Source organism: Myzus persicae, unplaced genomic scaffold, assembly GCF_001856785.1.
Source record: "Myzus persicae strain clone G006 unplaced genomic scaffold, MPER_G0061.0, whole genome shotgun sequence".
In the NCBI taxonomy this organism is placed as follows: domain Eukaryota; kingdom Metazoa; phylum Arthropoda; class Insecta; order Hemiptera; family Aphididae; genus Myzus; species Myzus persicae.
In genome coordinates this window covers 142114-159919 of record NW_019103698.1, presented here as the reverse complement: position 1 = coordinate 159919, position 17806 = coordinate 142114, and the positions used below count along the sequence as shown (strand labels likewise).

The following is a 17806-nucleotide window of genomic DNA, read 5'->3' as shown; positions in this document are numbered from 1 at the left end:
AAATTGAAAATGTCCATCACCAGCTTATAACGAGTCAAAATAATTTGAAAATTTTATCAAGTATATAAATTGTTGAAATAAACATTTGGTGTAAATTTAGTATAAATTCAAGCCTGGGCATAAACGAGTTAAAAAGTTAAAGTTAAATTAATTTTAACTTTTTTAAATTAAATTTGCAATAACTTAATTTTTTAATTTAACTTATTTTAATTAAAATAAATAAGGAGTTACTTTTAATCAGATTCAAGTTAATTTAATTTATGAATAAGTAAATAAATAAATATAACAAAATTATTATTGATGAATGATGATACATATTACACAACCATTTACTAGAATAGGAAATTAAAAATATAAGTATATCTCAAATATTCAAGAAAAATAACTTAATTAAATATGTATATATAGCCATATAGGTGTATCGTATAACATATAAAGGTATATTATACCATACTGCGGCATACGGACATACTGTAATAATAACAATAATAATAATTAATAAATACCAATAACTAATAAGTAATATGATATTATATTATTATATTGATAAGAAAATTAAGATACAAATCAGTAATCACAAATGTACAATTCTTAATAATATATTATATAATATAAATAAGTTATTTTTAAATTAAACCAATTGGGTCATTGCTCGTATAGTCGTATATATTAGAATTAATATTTTAAATGTTTAAGTTTATAAACAGCCAATATAATCTTCAAGCCGAAAGGTGTGCAAAAATACATAACATCCTATTATTATTATTTATTATTATAAACAAACGCAAACAATAAACGGGGCTTACTAAAAAGATACCTTGCGATCGACGTCTAATTACTCGGCGGAGAGTGGTTGAATAAAATTTTGTTCCATGCAAGTTACTACTATATTATACTAATAATTATTTACTACTTACACAACGACAAGGCAAATTGCTGGATGTATAAGGAGTTGCCTATAAAATGTTCCTTGGAATCCAATAGCATGGAGGCCCCTTAACGTAAATATATATGTGCTTGTTCAAAATTTCAAACATCCGATGATCAGAGTGTCATACTGCTGTGACTCTTGACATTCAGATATTTTATCAAACCAATAGGCATACTGGAAATCTAAAAGGTAACTGAATTGTATGATTTAATTTTTTTTGAATCAGGTAGTCTAAATTCGTTTAGGTTCATATAGTTTACACTATACCTGTTCAAATCTTTGGAATCCTAGGACAAGTGATAAAATCATTAAACCTTATATCTGGGTGGAAAGATGTCGAGACTTATTTGCAAGCCAGTAATCTGTGCAGTGCTATATTAGAAGGGGAATTTATTATTTTTATGCTTATAGTGGCTAAATGCTTTAGTTTTGATCTTCCTTGACCTTGGCGAAGCGATCCAATTAGTGGAGGATACAGTAAAAGAACTTGAAGGTTTTCGAAAAAATGCTGATTCTATAATCCAAGATATTTTTGAAAATGCCGTTTGACTTGATAATACATTTGGTGTTACTATGCGTATCCCTATAATTATAAAAAGACAAAGAAACCGTGTAAATGTTGAAACAGATTCAATAGAAGTATACCTACTATAGAATCGCTATATTTATACCTTATACTGAAACATTTATTGAACAATTAAAAGCTCGATTTACCAGTCATAAAGCTATTTTAGTTAATTTTAATTCACTCATAAGTCTTAATACTGATGAAACAATTTTTTGTCATCAGTCGAAACAAACATGGAAGATCTTTGTTCATCCTCCAAGACAGTATTATTATCGAAGTATATAATTTGTGGGAAATACGACTGAGAAATGTTGAAACAAATAACTATAGAAATGCAATGGAAGCTTTGTCTCTATGTAATCCTGAAATATACCCAAATATTTTTAATTATTAACAATTTTTGCGACACTACCAGTTACAACTGCATAAAACGAAAGATCCTTTTCATCACTTAAAAAGATAAAAACTTACATACATAATTCTATGGGGCAAGTAAGTTTATTATTTTTTAACTAAGTCTAAATTATACTAATAAAATAAAATTGATAAATAATTGTTTTATTTAGGAAAGGCTAAATGGGTTAGCCATGCCATCAATAAATCGGAAGGATCGTATTAAAAGTAAGCAAGTATTGGACGAATTGGTAGTAAAAAATTACGTCTACCTTATATTGTGAGGTTAAAGCATAACAATGTTAGTATTTTTTTCTTTTATTATATATGATAATATATTAGTACACAAAATAAATTAAACTTATACGAAAAAATACTCAGTAAGTTTTTGTGTAAGATTGGTTTTATTTGATTCATTAAAATTTGTTTATACTTCATTCCTGTCATAATTTTACTATAACTAACAATTTAAGTAGCAATCCCTAGGTTTTTTTACAGAAAAAATTACTTCTTATATGAGGTTTTAAGATGTATTATAATCGGGTATGAATTGGTGATGAAACTATGTTAATATTTGTGGAGATAAACTGCATAGGCGTGCGCAGAGTTTCAAGTCGGGGGCAGCAAATATTTTAACCGGCCCATACATGTGCCAAGTTGGGTGTAAAGTTAACATTTTTAAGCTCAAAATCAAAATTTAACCTTTGACCTTTAAATAAAACTATTTTAAACGATAATCATTGATTAATCATAGATTGTTTTTGCTCAACACCGGTATACCATATCAAAATTAACAATACATCAAATATTAATATTATTCTTTATTATTATAATACAAGCCGACGTTTAATTGGGAATGAGTGTTTAAATTCATCAATCACACTATTTACATCAACACTATTAGTTAGTTCTTGTTCAACAAATAAAAAAAGTAAAGCATTTAATCTTTCTTGGCCAATAGTATTCCTTAACTTGTTCTTGACAATAGTTAATTTCGAAAACGTACGCTCACAAGTACAGCTCGTAACAGGAATGATTGTAAACATCTTAAGACAACAAAAAAATTGCTTGAAAATGGAAGATCTATCATACTGACTTAACCAATCAAGCCAATTAAACACTGAAACAGAATTTGTTCCCTTTGGTGTTTTAGTTTTAATAGCACTTAAAATTTTAACTTCAGCGCGCAATTCTTCAGTTAAAATACCAAAATATTTAGATAATAAATCATAACTTGTAGTTTCTATCTCAGTGCTTAAATTTGTCAACATTCCAACAGCATGTATTAAGTCTAATGTATCTTGTTTAAATCTAGTGTCTAATCCTTGACATAGTGTGTCCAAAGTATAATAAAATACCAGCACTCTGAGTTCATCATATTTGGTTTCAAATAAATGTTGATTTTTATTATCATCTAATTTTCTTGGTATAGTTTTTTTTTTCACTGTTGGAATTTCTATATTTATTTCTTTGCACATTTTTTCTGTATTTTCAAAAATAAGTTGATAATCAATAGGAGAGTTTCTTAATGAATTTAAAGACACTTTTAAAGATTTTATAGATTCAATTGCAGTTAATAATTCCAAGTTTGGCGTTTGTAAAAAAGAACTTACTTTTAATACAATTTGCAAAATGGGGTGCATCATATTTAAGCAAAATATAAAGTTAAAACTTTTTAGTTGATATAAGAGGCCTTGACCTTTGGCTCTCATTTCAGGTACTGAACAATTAGAAATTATTTCTTTTAAAGTTCTAAGTAATACCAAATAATTATTTTTAATAGCACTTACGGCTTCTGCTCGACATGCCCATCTGGTCGTTGAACATGATTTTAACGTTTGTACAGATTCACCATTTTCTTTTGATATTTTTTCAAACACAGCATGTCGCATTGGACTACCTTCAATAAACGAGTAAACAAACTGGACAGTGCCCAGAAAGTTAAATACAGTTCTATCTTTCTTAACATCTCTTTTACTATTAGAACTAGCGCATATAGAATCAATTAATGATAAGTTTAAACAGTGTGCATAACAATGCACATATAAAATATTACTATTCTTTTCTTTGCATTTTGCTTGAACTCCTCCAATATTCCCTGCCATTGTTGATGCACCATCAAAACATACTGAAAGTACTGAAGTCCATTGTAACCCTAATTCAATAGTTAGAACATCATCTACAGTTTGAAAAATTGAATTAGCAGTAACAGAAATCATCCTTTTTAATGTTATAAAACTTTCAACTGGCCGATAAGTTGCAGAATCAAAATAACGAACAACTATTGACAATTGTTCTTCATGTCCAATGTCACTTGTTTCGTCAGCAATAATTGAAACATAAGAATTTTGTAAATTACTCTGAATTTTTTTCAATAAAACTTTATGTATTGAAAATATTATGTCATTTTGAATTCTGTTGCTAATATATTGAGCATTTTTAGGTCCAAAATTTACATGGTTTTTCAAAACATTATCATATTTAACTAATAAGTTGACTAATTCTCTGAAGAGACCTTGCTGGTGACCATCATTTTTTTCGTTATGGCCACGAAATGGTCGTCCTCCTTTAGCAAGACATATTGTAATATTTATTAATCGTTCCATAATTTTACGATTATTAGACTGTTCAATCTCACGTTTTTGCACAACTAATTTCATGTTAGAATCTATTATTTCATCAATAGATTTAGAATTTAAAAATTCAGATAATGATTTAGCGCTGTTAATATGAGCTTTTGATTGTTGATGTTTTTTAAACCTATCTATAGCTCTATACCAATTTTTAAAACCAATTTTAGAAAAAACATATTCTAATTGACTTGAGTTTCCCTCATTACCAGAAAAACAACGACAAGGAAAACAAAATACTGTGTCAGCTACAATACTATATTCAAGCCATTTGAATTCTTTATACCAACCTTCTTGAAATGACCGGAAATATTGTCCTTGTTTAGTTCTTGGGAATAATGACAAAACTGGACGATAAGGCCCTTTGAGTATTCTTTCTTTCAGTTCAAGTCTGTTGGTAGGTAGACAATGAATTGGATCGTTTATGTTAGAAGTTTCACCTTAAGTATAACATTTTTACTTAATTTAATACATTCATTTTTTAATATTTCATTCTGTATTTAATATTTTAATATTTTTTCCAATAATAATTTAAAAATTATTTATATTTACCTGTAGATTCTGCTTCTAATTGTTTCACAAAAGAATTTGTTAATGATAAATTGTCATTTTCTACAGTAGCCTGATCAGTTTTTATACTATGTTTAGCGACTTCAGCACCAGTATGTATAAATATCTCTCCAACTATATAAAAAATGTATGATATAAGTACTTGTATTAATTTAACATTTTAATATTTTTCCAATAATAATTTAAAAAATATTTATTTTTACCTGTAGATTCTGTTTCTAATTGTTTCACAAAAGAATTTGTTAATGATAAATTGTCATTTTCTACAGTAGCCTGATCAGTTTTTATACTATGTTCAGTGACTTCAGTACTTGATCCTTTAAAATAGTTAATAAATTATAAACCAAAATCAGATTGTATAAAAAAACCAAACCGAATTACTTATTTTATTATAATACTTAGATATACATGGGTACATTGTGCATATTTTAATAATATTCAATACTAAATTTGTTTACATAGTTAGTAGGTACCTATTAATTATAATTTATAAAAGATATTCAAATACAAACAATTTAAACAAAAATTGAATTTGTATGCTAACAAATAAATGTACTTTATAAACTATATATAGGTATCTATTATGATTATTTGTAAAATGTAAATAATTTAAATTGTATGTACACAAATCGAGATTAAGTAAAAAGTTTATGATGGTATTTATCATCAAATAGTAGGTATAAATTAATAAGTACCTACCGATACACTTATTGTTAATTATTAAATTATTATTAATTTTATTTCATTTTATAAATTATATTAATTATTACCAGTAGATTCTGTAAGCTCCTTATTTGATGAGTTGTGTGTATCATTTTTTACTTTGAAAAAATCATACATTTTGGTACATTTTTCTCCTACTGATGCCAAAAGTTTCATTTTTTTCTCTCGGATTTTCTCTGCACCACCTTTACGTTTATTTGAATTCATTTGAATTATATTTTTAACAACTAATATTATTCAAGTTTAAAATGATTCAAAATAATTAAAATTGCACTGTTAAAACTGTTAAACGTATGGTTAAGACAACAAAACTACAAAACAATGTTGCATAAATGCGTGATATTATACGCGACTGCCGACTAGTGAAGACTAGACGAGTATGCATCAACAACAATCAACAGCAAACGTGATAATGACAAATCGAATGTAATAAAGTATTAATAGAATGAGGGAGTGATGGTGAGGGAGAGGGACAGTGGTAAATTGATAATGAAATTATTAATAGTATCTGTGTACTGCATCGTTATGACGGAACACGGGAATCATGTTTATTTTTAGTTTACATTTTTCAATAAATTATACTATTGTCTATTACTATATAGATAAATTCTCATACTATGCATTTATGCACATGTCTGGTGCCACATGATAGTATACATCTGTAATTAACAATGGTCATTGGTCATAGAATACTGTAGAAGTCTGTTGTCGCTGTGTTTTTTTGTCTTTTTGGATAACCAACTCATTTTTTATTGAGCATTACCGGTGTGGTGGCCCATCTTGGACCAGTTCGGCCCATACAAATATATTCAAACCGTTCAGGGGCAGCAAGAGCACACCTTGCTGCCCCTGTGCGCACGCCTATGAGATAAAGCATTGCCAGGAGTCAGGACACCTCCCAAAATACGCCCCTGCATACTCATATATAGGGTGTTTCATAAAGAACATAGTTTTTAAATTTTATGCAATTTTTGTTGTTAGGTTGGTGCCTGGTGGCATTGTTCTTGTAATTTTATTACCTACATGGATGTTGATGTTTATAAGGATTGATCAATATATTGTGTAGGTATTTTGTTTATTTCTCGTTATGGAGCGGTATACAATGAAGCAACGTGTTTTACCAATTAAAACCCATCATAAGTAGTTCTGTGGTAGGTGGTAACTGCCGGTAGGAAACTTCGTACAATTCTCGGACAAAGTGAAGCATTGACTACAGCTACAATAATGAGGCTGGTCAGTAAATTTGAATAGACAGAATCAACTACATTAAAAATTAAAAACTAAGTTCTTTATGAAAACACCTTATATATACATGCATATAAGTACATGTTTATAAACATAATTCAATACTACTAGTCTGGATGGTGGTGCGTTATTATTGTATTGGTAAAAATATACGCTGGTATACGCTTTTTTGACGCGGTTAAATCTTAAATGTCAATGATGGTATACCTATAGGCGGAAAAAAAATCACAGAAAAACAAACACAAGAAAAAAATCTCAACGGAATAAACACACCACGGAAATAAAGTCTATGCTAGTGCCATAAAATAATAATATTTTATATTTTAAAAATATTTTGTTGATTAAAATTTGAAAAAAAACATAATATAATAATAGGTACTTAATAGTACATAATATAGATAACAGATAATAATAAGTAATAACTAATGGCCTAGTAGGTATAGCAGCTGATGTACTAAGATGAATAATTTTAAAAAAGTAGGTCAATTAATGTGTATTCATTCCCATTGTATTAAACTTCAACAACGAACAAATATTATGGGTACTACCTACCACCTGTTATACATTGACTTATTATATTATTATTTTTATAGTTTTGTTATTTTAGTATAAATGTAGTTTATAATTAAGGCTGGTGTATTTTGATTGCAGGTTCTATATTATATCATAACCTACCTAATGACTCAATATAAGTATATAACACAATTTATAATTATAAATTATAACTTAATATACCTATTATGAATACATCATACATATGTTCATATTTATATTTACATTTTTTATTTGGAGAGAGGAGACTTTTTTATGTGGTGTTTATTTTTTTTTGGCTTTTTTCCGTGGGCTTTTTTTCGCAATTTGGTAATCTTAACATTAAGTGAAAAAAAAAATTTTTCTCGTTTCACTCCAATTCACTTACAAGTTACAACCATTATTATAAGTATCAGATTAGAACTATTAAATTATTTTTCAACACCTAAGGAAAACAATGAAACCACACAACGACTTTTTATTTTAAATATAGTAAATATAAATAGTAAATATAGTATAATAATACTCTTAAAATAAAATGTACTATGACCTTTGAAATTAAAATTGTCAAAATATGCACCAAAAATGTTGAATAGGTATTTGACCTCAAATGTTGTGAATTGTATTTTGTTACTCACATTCACAAAATTAATTTTAATTAACATTCTTATAAATTAAAGATTCAAAATTGAGGTACAAAGAATATATATATACTTATACTTGTACCTGTATGGCTGCATATATAACAGCCACATTAGTGGCACTCGTTTCGCCCAGATACCCGTCTCGACCAAAGCCATTTTAGTCATTTTTAAATAATATAATTTATTTATTATTGTTAACTATTTAAAAAGAAAAGCATTGCACAAATTACATTATATTATTTTTTACTAAAATGTTTGTAAAATGTCATAGCAAAAGATTTAAAAAAAATACATATTCAATCATGCATTATTACAGTTATAATACAAATGAGTAATGACCAATTAATATTGTCTACTAAAAACTATTTTAAAATAATAGGTTATATAATAATATAATATATTAGACTAGTAATTATAATATATTGTCGCGATCACATACCTACTATCTTCCGATAACATTTATACACCTTTATATTTCACTATCCAATTAATGACACGTTAGTCGACTGAAGGAGTTTCCACATTATTATAACAGTTACCTACATGACGTCGAAGCTAGAAGTCGCTAGTTATTGAGTTTCAAGTTGTGGACAGTTTTAGTTTAAAATATTTGCTTAAATCAATATTTAACGATGGCTATGTATGTAAAAAGTAAGCGAAAATACGAGATAAAGACACGGTAGCTTTTAATAAATATGAATACATATTCGATTCAAACATTTTAAGCTCTGATGGAATTTGTTTGCGTACGTATTCAGCTTTACATTATACAAGTGCAATTCTAAAGTGGTGAATGAAGAGGATATTTTAAATACTGACATGGTCTTAAAAATGGTTATTATAAACCATTAATATTTATTTTACTTCCGGACAAAAAATACGAAATTTATGAGTATACGTTTAAATAAATAGTAAATAAATGCAAAGAATTAAGTCTAGTTATTCTACCAAAATGTGTTACTATTGACTTTAAAAATGCAATTTATTTAGCAGTCAATGAAGTTTGGCCTTCATCGCGAATAATTGGTTGTCGTTTTCACCTGACACAAGCTCGGTATAGGAACGTTAAAAATATGGTTTAAGAACTGAATACCAAAATAATTAGAGTATTGGCAATTATAATAGCTAGGATTGTAATGACCTAAAAATACACGAAAATGCACTAAAAAAATGCAAAAATGACCTAAAAACTCTAAAAAATTAACTTCAAACATGACCGAAAAGTGTACTTAGATGTGAGCGAAAACAATTTAATTTTGCAATAAATTTTATTATTAATTATTAATTATTATTTATTCATTCTTTATATTACACAAAAAACGTAAAAATTTGTTTTAAGAAGTAAATTAAACAAATATATTCAAATTTGAGTTGACTTGTGAGTTTTTATAAAAGTAATTATATTACTTTTTCAATTCATATACCCACTTTGCCAAATCCCAATTCGCTGACAACTCAGTTTGCCGACAAATATAAGTACCTAGGTACCAGTTTTAAAATATTTTTATATTTTTTTATTATTATATAGTTTCAATTTTCCCCATTCTCCGACGCCCGACAGGTGACTATAATTAGAGAAATATTGTTGTACAAAACTAACTACATTTGAATATGATATAAGAATAAGAATAATAATTAATAACATCATTAATAACTATACTAAGATACTCAGTAGTACAGTTCCGCAATATTGTGAATAACAACACAAAACATGGCTATTCAAAGCATTATCATTTAGTTGATATTTACGTGGTAACTACTAACTAGATACTACAAGTTACAACTGTACTCTATATACTACTGAAGTAGCTAATAAATAAATAAAATCGTTATCGTTCAACGGGTATTCCCAATTCCCCGCGAACGATTTTTTATAGCGAGGGAGGGGTCACACACTGTTTAAAATTAAAAAAAAAAAAATTATAAAATACTGCAAAAAATAGCAAATACGGCCAATGAGGGGGAGGGGGCATGGCCACTGTGGCTCCCATTGGGTGGGTGGTAGCCGGTAGGTCAATCAAAAAATTAATTGCCCGATAAAAAATTTCACTTCGCCACGCCACTCGCTGAAGTACCCTATTTCTTTACTCAAGATTTAATGACTGAATGTCCAACTGACGAAAAATTAGTTAAGTATTACGATTATTTAGTAGACAACTATATTTCTGAAGACAGTGTTTTTAGTCCAACATTATGGGCATGCAATTTGACGAGCATACAGGTCACAAAAAATGCTTGTGAATCGTTTTATTCGAATTTCAAGAAAAACTTTTATTCTAACTCTCCATCAATCATAAGTTGGTTAAATATTATACACAATGACATCCACACAGAAACGTATACCTATCAAAATAAATACCTAGCGTTTAAATTCCCAAAAATACGAAGGAAGACAAGAATTCAACGAAAAACATGTACTTTTATATAGATCTGGTGAAATTATTACGAATTATGAGTTTGTAAAAAGCATGTGTAGACATTTTAAAAAATCATAATTTTTGTTAGTGTATTTATAATAATTATGTAAATGTATAATTGAGTATGTATTTGTTAAAAACTTTTGTGATGGCCACAAAAATAAAAACTTTTAACTAACCATTAACTTAATTTAAATATGACTTAAATGGCTTTGGGTATCTGGGCGAAACGAGCAGCACACTCGTATAAATATATACAACTACACAACTTGTATAATACAAGTATAACGAGTAAAAAATAGACATACTATATTTATATCTGTGTATAATATCTACAACTGGTAATTGGTTCTCAAAATATTTTTTGATAATCAACCAATAATATTATTATGTGCTAAATAATAAAAACTATTTGAGAAATGAAAATTACAAGTAATTATAGAACATTCTGTTTTCATCACCGAAAATTCTTATAGATATAGAGGGCTTTAGGGCCGTATATCGTCATTTATTTAGACCTTAGAGTATTCGCTAAAAAAAACTAGGGAGGTGAGTATATGCTGTATACCCCCGTATACCTCCCAATACACCACTGATACCAAGTCGAATATAAATAATGTAATACTGATATTTAATAATCAAACACATATGCATTGAAATATTGCATAAGATCCTCCTGATTCACCACGTTAACATCACCCATAAATTCGAATATTTCAATTAATTGGTTTATTTGGTCCATTTTTTATAATAACTCACCAATTAATCGAATTTTATTCGACTTATCAATCTATATCGACTATACCTACATCGTTTGGGTGGACCATGCTTATTGAAAAATATATTCCAACTGCTATACAGTATGAAAAGAAATTTCTTATGCATTTTTAACTACAAAATAATTTGCTAAATTGATCAAAAAGTGTCTAAATATTTTGAAATTTTATAATTTATGTAAAATTGTTATATGGGCAACATTTGATGAGAATTTAATGTATCAACGGTTGTTAATTTTGAACTACACCAAAAAGTAAACTTCGACAACTTTTTTCAAACATTAATTATACTTAAAAATTATCAGTTTTTCTTTCATTTTTTTTTTTATGTTTTTATAACAACTAAGATATTTTTATTTTTGACCACTCAAATTACTAACTTATAGATTCACTTTCCTACCAAAAAAGATGCTAAAGTAGGAGTAGAAAATCAAAGCGTTTTTCTTCCCCAAAAGGTAAACACAATAAAAAGTACATCACGGTAAAATCGATGCATTCACCGCTCAAATTATAAATTATAAAAACATGAATAAAACATTTATAAAAATCTTGACAGTTTAAAATAAAATATAAATTACCTAGGTATCTCATGTATACTACTTAGCACAGCCAAAACAATGATACTGTCGTATTCGACAACGAATATAGTAGACACGCAATTTTAATAGTCAAGGATAATTTTGAGTTCTTAACTATATATTATAAATGTTTAACATATTACATATTTGACATTTGTTATGATATTATCAACTTACTCTAGTAGTGTATAATATAAAGTAGGTAAAGGTGGGCGTTTTCATACACACCTAGTTATATCATATAGGTATATGAAATGCATTTATATGTTTACCCAAATGTTGATAAAATATATTAGTTTTAATTAAAATCACGTATTATTAGGTATTTAAACAAGTGGCATTTCAGTTATTTACAGTCCTTTATTTAATTTTAGCAACTACTTTTTTTTTAACAAAATAATTGACAAATGGCATTGGCAATAAATAACTTACTATATTATATGAGTAGGGACCTACCTATTTAATATACTTTCAGTTTATTAAATTACATTTTTTCTTTAAATGTAATTTAAATGTTACTCGATATAAAACTAAAACAACTACTAATAACGTTGGTAAGTATCTATTTTATTCTTTCGACAACAGTAGATTTTTATTCGAACAAAAACATGTTAGATACAGTCGATACTGTCGTTGATGGTCGAATAAATTGGCTACTTTTTCTACTTTTCTTGAGAACACACGACTCTCGTATTTGAATTTGATTATTAATGATTATGAAGGTAGGAGTGAATGCAAATTGTATACAACATCTTATACATTCTTACAAAATACATTATGTTTATTACATGAAAAACGCTTTAAAATTGTAATTTTACTATTTAAGATTCTAAGGAGAGCGATGAATTTATTAATTTTACAATAATGTGTGTATGTTTTTTTTCTGTAAACATTTTTATTTGTAGAAATGTAGAATTAATAATCTTTCAATTTTCAGTTTCATTATATTTGAAAGTGAATTTAGTTTTAAATTCACTGTTTTCAAAAACGTCGGGAAAAATAAAAATAAAATTAAGGAAAACGAGGATGTGTATGCAAAACCAAATTTTGACAAAACCAATTCAGTGTTTTTGGTGTAACTTAGAATACTCAGAACATGAGAAAAATTTGTCTTTGTTATAGATTTTATATGATTGAAAACTTATGGATAGCTGGAAACATATTTTTAATTGAGTGTCTTGTTGATTATCATGATCTCGGCATCTTTCTCTGCCCCGGAAAAAACATTTAAACGCCCCGAAAACAATTTTGTTTAGAGGCTTTTGGGCATATCTTATTAAGTCGATTTTTTTTACTGAGCCATAATTTTGTTGGTGGTAAGTGGTATATTGTTATATTTATGTACTTAAAGTTGACATGTTAACTAATGTTAAGAGCATCTTTCATAGTATCTACGACTATGATCTAATACCAAGATAAATCTTAATAATAAGTAGGTAGTTATCACTTATCACTCGCATTAAACGGGGTTTTTTAACATTCCACAACTAACAATATACTTAGCCATGTCTTCTCAGTGTTCACTTATAGCTAGTAAAACAATTTATCCTAAAAAAATGCACAATTTTTTAGTACCTATGGGTACTTAATTTTTCAGTTTTCAAGTAGCTTTATGTATCATAATAAAAATAAGTATTCGTTTTGACCTATGTGTGGGTGACTTTTACCTGATTATGCAGGAAACTGTAAACTCACATTCAACCTAAAATATAATATAATATATTATATTACTATATTGCCAATATTTAAAATCAGTAGGCATACATATTATAATATGACATAATATTAATATACACATATTATCCGCATAGTAATCGTAATATGTCGGAAAAATATTTGTTTTTTTTCAATTACATAATAATGTTTATATTTTTTTATATAATTTTAGTTTCTGAGAGTACGAAGAATGTATTGATTTTATAATGATGTGTGTGTGTTTTTTTTTGTGTCTGTGTACACGATATAAGTAGTCGAAATAATGCTTCGATTTTCAACTTCAGTATCTTTTCCGGTGGAAAAGTGAATCAAGGTGATACATTCGGGAGGTCAAAATTTAAAATTCAGATAAGTTTACGAAAGCACAGAGAAAAACAAACAAAAAATTAAGAAAAATGGAATTTTTACGCAAAATCGGCTTTCGACAAAATCGATTTTGATTTTTGGTGTATCCACCGCTAGAAACGTGAAAAATTTACTGAATGTATATATGTTAGTATTCCCTATACCTACACCATACAATTTTTGAAATATTTTAACTCATGTTAGGCTAGGTATATGAAATTTTTGATTATCATTGTTTTTTAAAACTAATATCGATAAAAATATTTTCGCTCGACCAAAAAAATTTGAAAATGTAATGTTACCTCATAAGTTGTTGTTAGTGGAAATTAAAAAAAGTTGAGAGTAAATCCAAAATATTTTTTTATGAGGTCATTTTCAAATTGTTGTAGTTCAAATTTTTACAATCGTCAATACAATTTTTTGGGGGGGGTTAAAAAGCTTGAAATTTTAATACAAGGTTTCTGATATATTGTTACATCAGCAGTTCAAAAATATTTAAAATACATAGGCACTATTTGTTTTTATAAGCATTTAAAAATCAAATTTTTATAAAATTTATGAAATTTAAAATTTAAAACAAGGTTTCACGTAAGTAGGTCATTCTGTAACCGAAAAATATATAAACACAGTTTTTTTTTTTATTTGTTTCATGATCAAATTTGGACGAAATTACATATTGAATAACCAAATATAATGATTTAATTTATTTTGTTGTAATTTAAAAATTACAATTGAATTCAAATTTAACACCGTGTATTACATTAGCCCACGTGTAACCTACTGTACTGCAAAGTGACATCCACTTACCCGCTTTTTTATTGCTTTTAGGTGTGATATATTTATTATGTTAACAATTATTTACATTTAAAATTAAATAATTTCATGTTTACTAAAATTTCAAAGAAAATACCTATATTTAAACCTAAGAAAAATTAGAACATTTTTTTAAATTATTTGTTATTAATTAAAATGTTTTGACTATAGCTTATATCTAATGGCTGCTACGAGCAGGACCAAGAACTTACAATTATCCAGTTTTCACTTGAGTTAAACTACCTACCTATAATAAATCAAAATAAGTGAAACTAAAAATAATTTAATACTAAAACCGTAGTTTGTGTTATGTTTCATATTATTACAAAAGAAATACATAATTGTATTTAGAACAATATTATATTAATATATTTATATATACAATAATTAAAAATCGAAACATATTTTAATAAGCAACACCATAACAGGGAGTGCTTTTAGGAACTAAGATTACAAACGGGGGAAAACATAAGTTTACAATAATGATTTTTAGGTTACCTGCTGGATATAGCTGAGTGATCATACATAACAGTTTGTTTTCATAATACCATATTATTTGTAATATCTACATTAAAATAAGTTTAGGTAACGATCTTTCCCCGATTATGATCATCGACGTATAAAATGAAATAATATCAAAACCATGGCTTGAAGCCGATATCAAAAATCGTTAAATATCGTCTAAGAAATCAAAAGTAATATCAAAATCAAATATTTATTTTAATGATATTCAAAATTTATAGTGAAATCAAAAAAAAACGTTTTCATTAAATTATACCAAAAATTAGGTACATATATAACAGTTTTATATGTTTTATAATATCGATTTAAAATTTAAATTCAACAATATCTGATAGGTCCATAATGTTGTTCACCATGTTCGGTATCTCAACATCAGAATTAAAAGCGTAAAATTCATAAAATTATGTAAACAATTTATCAAGATCATAATACAATAAAATCAATAGTTAGAGTAACCTCGGGGTATAATAGCGCAGCTAACATATGTGATGTGGTAGCATACACGTTTTAGAAATATTGTTACTTATGTTGTTTTCCTATTAAACATAGGTATAATACTAAAATGTAGATTTCAATTTTCCAGTCAAACGTTAATTTTATCAGAGCAAATGCCAAAAATTCTAAATAATTAGAAATTATAGCAAATGCGTCTTTTCGCCCCAATCATGAGGTAAAAGTGCGTATGCTAAATTAATTCCTTCAATAAATGTATTTTGTTGATAGAACATTATATAACATAACTTAAAAAACAGTTAGTTTTAATTCTATATTTCTAAATAAAATAACTGTAAAACAACAAATAAAATTAAAACAATATCAACTATGAAAGCAACACCTAACTTGTTGTTAAAAAATGTATATAAATATAAGGTACTACTTCTAAAATACTCAAATATTACACCAAATCAACAAAATTAATAGGCACTTTATTACATATTGCAGCCAAAACTCCAACAGAATCCGAGAAAATGTTTGGCCATGATAGTATGATACCAAAGTCCAAAGATATTACCCAGATAGAAAATATTAAACTATATTTATGCACTATATAATTTATTATGTTGCCCTATTTTACGCCAGACAGCAGGCAGGCACTCCTAGAAACTTTTATCTGCGAAAGTCCTGACTAAAGATTATTACTCTATACAGCCAACGACATGGCCAACGGAGTAGGTACTAAATAAGAAGTTGCTTATAGAATGTTCTACAATATCTAGTTGTAATAATGTACAAATTAAGCATATTATGTGTATATATTTAAATTTTTTTTTTAAATTTTTAAATATAGGTTTTTACATCAATATTTGCTGAAATCACAGGAAGAACATGGGGAGAGGTTAAAGAAGCAAAAAAAGAAAAAAAAATTGGAGATAAGATTTATAAAGAAAATCAAGGACTTTGTCAATCACTTAGAGACTTCTATCAACAAAAAATATTTAAAAAACAAGCTGAGCAGTTTTTTAAAACTGAAGAAGGAAAAGGTCTAAAAACCCGAGTAAATGCTGGTAAAAAAAAAAGACGTAAAAAACAACCTAGAACCCATAATTGTTTAGACTCAGTGGATTATAATGCATTTTTAACATATTATTACAAAAATAAAAACATCAAAAAGCCGATCAAATTAGAATGTGATTTACTTAAGCCTAAATTATCATTTGTATCTGATGCTCTGTGCAAAACAATTGGAAGATATTTTATTCAATTCGGTATTAAAGTGTATTATAATTTTTTTAAATATTTATTTGGTATAGGAAAAAAAGCAAAAAGAGGTTTTTTGTCAAGAAAATTAACTGGTAAAATGAAAAGTCTTGTTAAAAAATATGAGGCGGTTAAGGAGGAAGAAAAGAAAAAGCAAGAGTTAAAAATTCAAAATTTGATTGATAGTTATTATAAGCTGGGTTGCCGTAAGATTATTCCACATTATAATGAGTTTTACATATTTTATAATAATTATTCAAAGTCTAAGGAAAATGAAGGTTTTGTTAAATCCGCAACTTGTGATTATTTTGTACGCATAACTAGGGTAGACACAGAGCATACAATAAATGAGGAGTTAACAAAGAAACCATCTACATTTTTGAAAAGGGTTCATTTGAAAAAAAAATTACCTAAGTAACGATATAGGAACATATTTTTTTCAATTGCATCTTATATCTATTATATTATGGACATTTTAATTTAATACTTATATTGTGAAACTGAAGACTAAAACAAAGAAAAATAATTATATAGGTACGTAATACTTTACCTACTTATACTTTGTAGTTGTTGTTTATGTAATGTTTGTACTATTAAGTAATCAAAGTTAATATATTCAAATTCGATAATATTTTTAATTCTTTATTCAATAGAAGGCAATATAAAAAGACTACTAATAAATTCAGGGCTTGCAAACGTTATAATA

General features: G+C 27.1%; 2 protein-coding genes across 2 annotated transcripts; one reads left to right on the top strand and one right to left on the bottom strand.

The window, feature by feature from the left end:
- Positions 1 to 2719: 2719 nt before the first annotated feature.
- Positions 2720 to 6595, bottom strand: LOC111035093 (zinc finger MYM-type protein 1-like). The gene is made up of 5 exons (XM_022316604.1): positions 5863 to 6595; positions 5296 to 5409; positions 5075 to 5206; positions 3355 to 4962; positions 2720 to 3216 (listed from the first exon to the last, which is right to left on the bottom strand). The coding sequence occupies exons 1-5, from the start codon at positions 6020 to 6022 to the stop codon at positions 2720 to 2722; spliced, it is 2511 nt and encodes an 836-aa protein (XP_022172296.1). The 5' UTR covers positions 6023 to 6595.
- Positions 6596 to 16559: 9964 nt separating this feature from the next.
- Positions 16560 to 17564, top strand: LOC111035092. Its single transcript, XM_022316603.1, has 2 exons — positions 16560 to 16571; positions 16691 to 17564. The coding sequence occupies exons 1-2, from the start codon at positions 16560 to 16562 to the stop codon at positions 17516 to 17518; spliced, it is 840 nt and encodes a 279-aa protein (XP_022172295.1). The 3' UTR covers positions 17519 to 17564.
- The last annotated feature ends 242 nt before the right edge of the window (positions 17565 to 17806 follow it).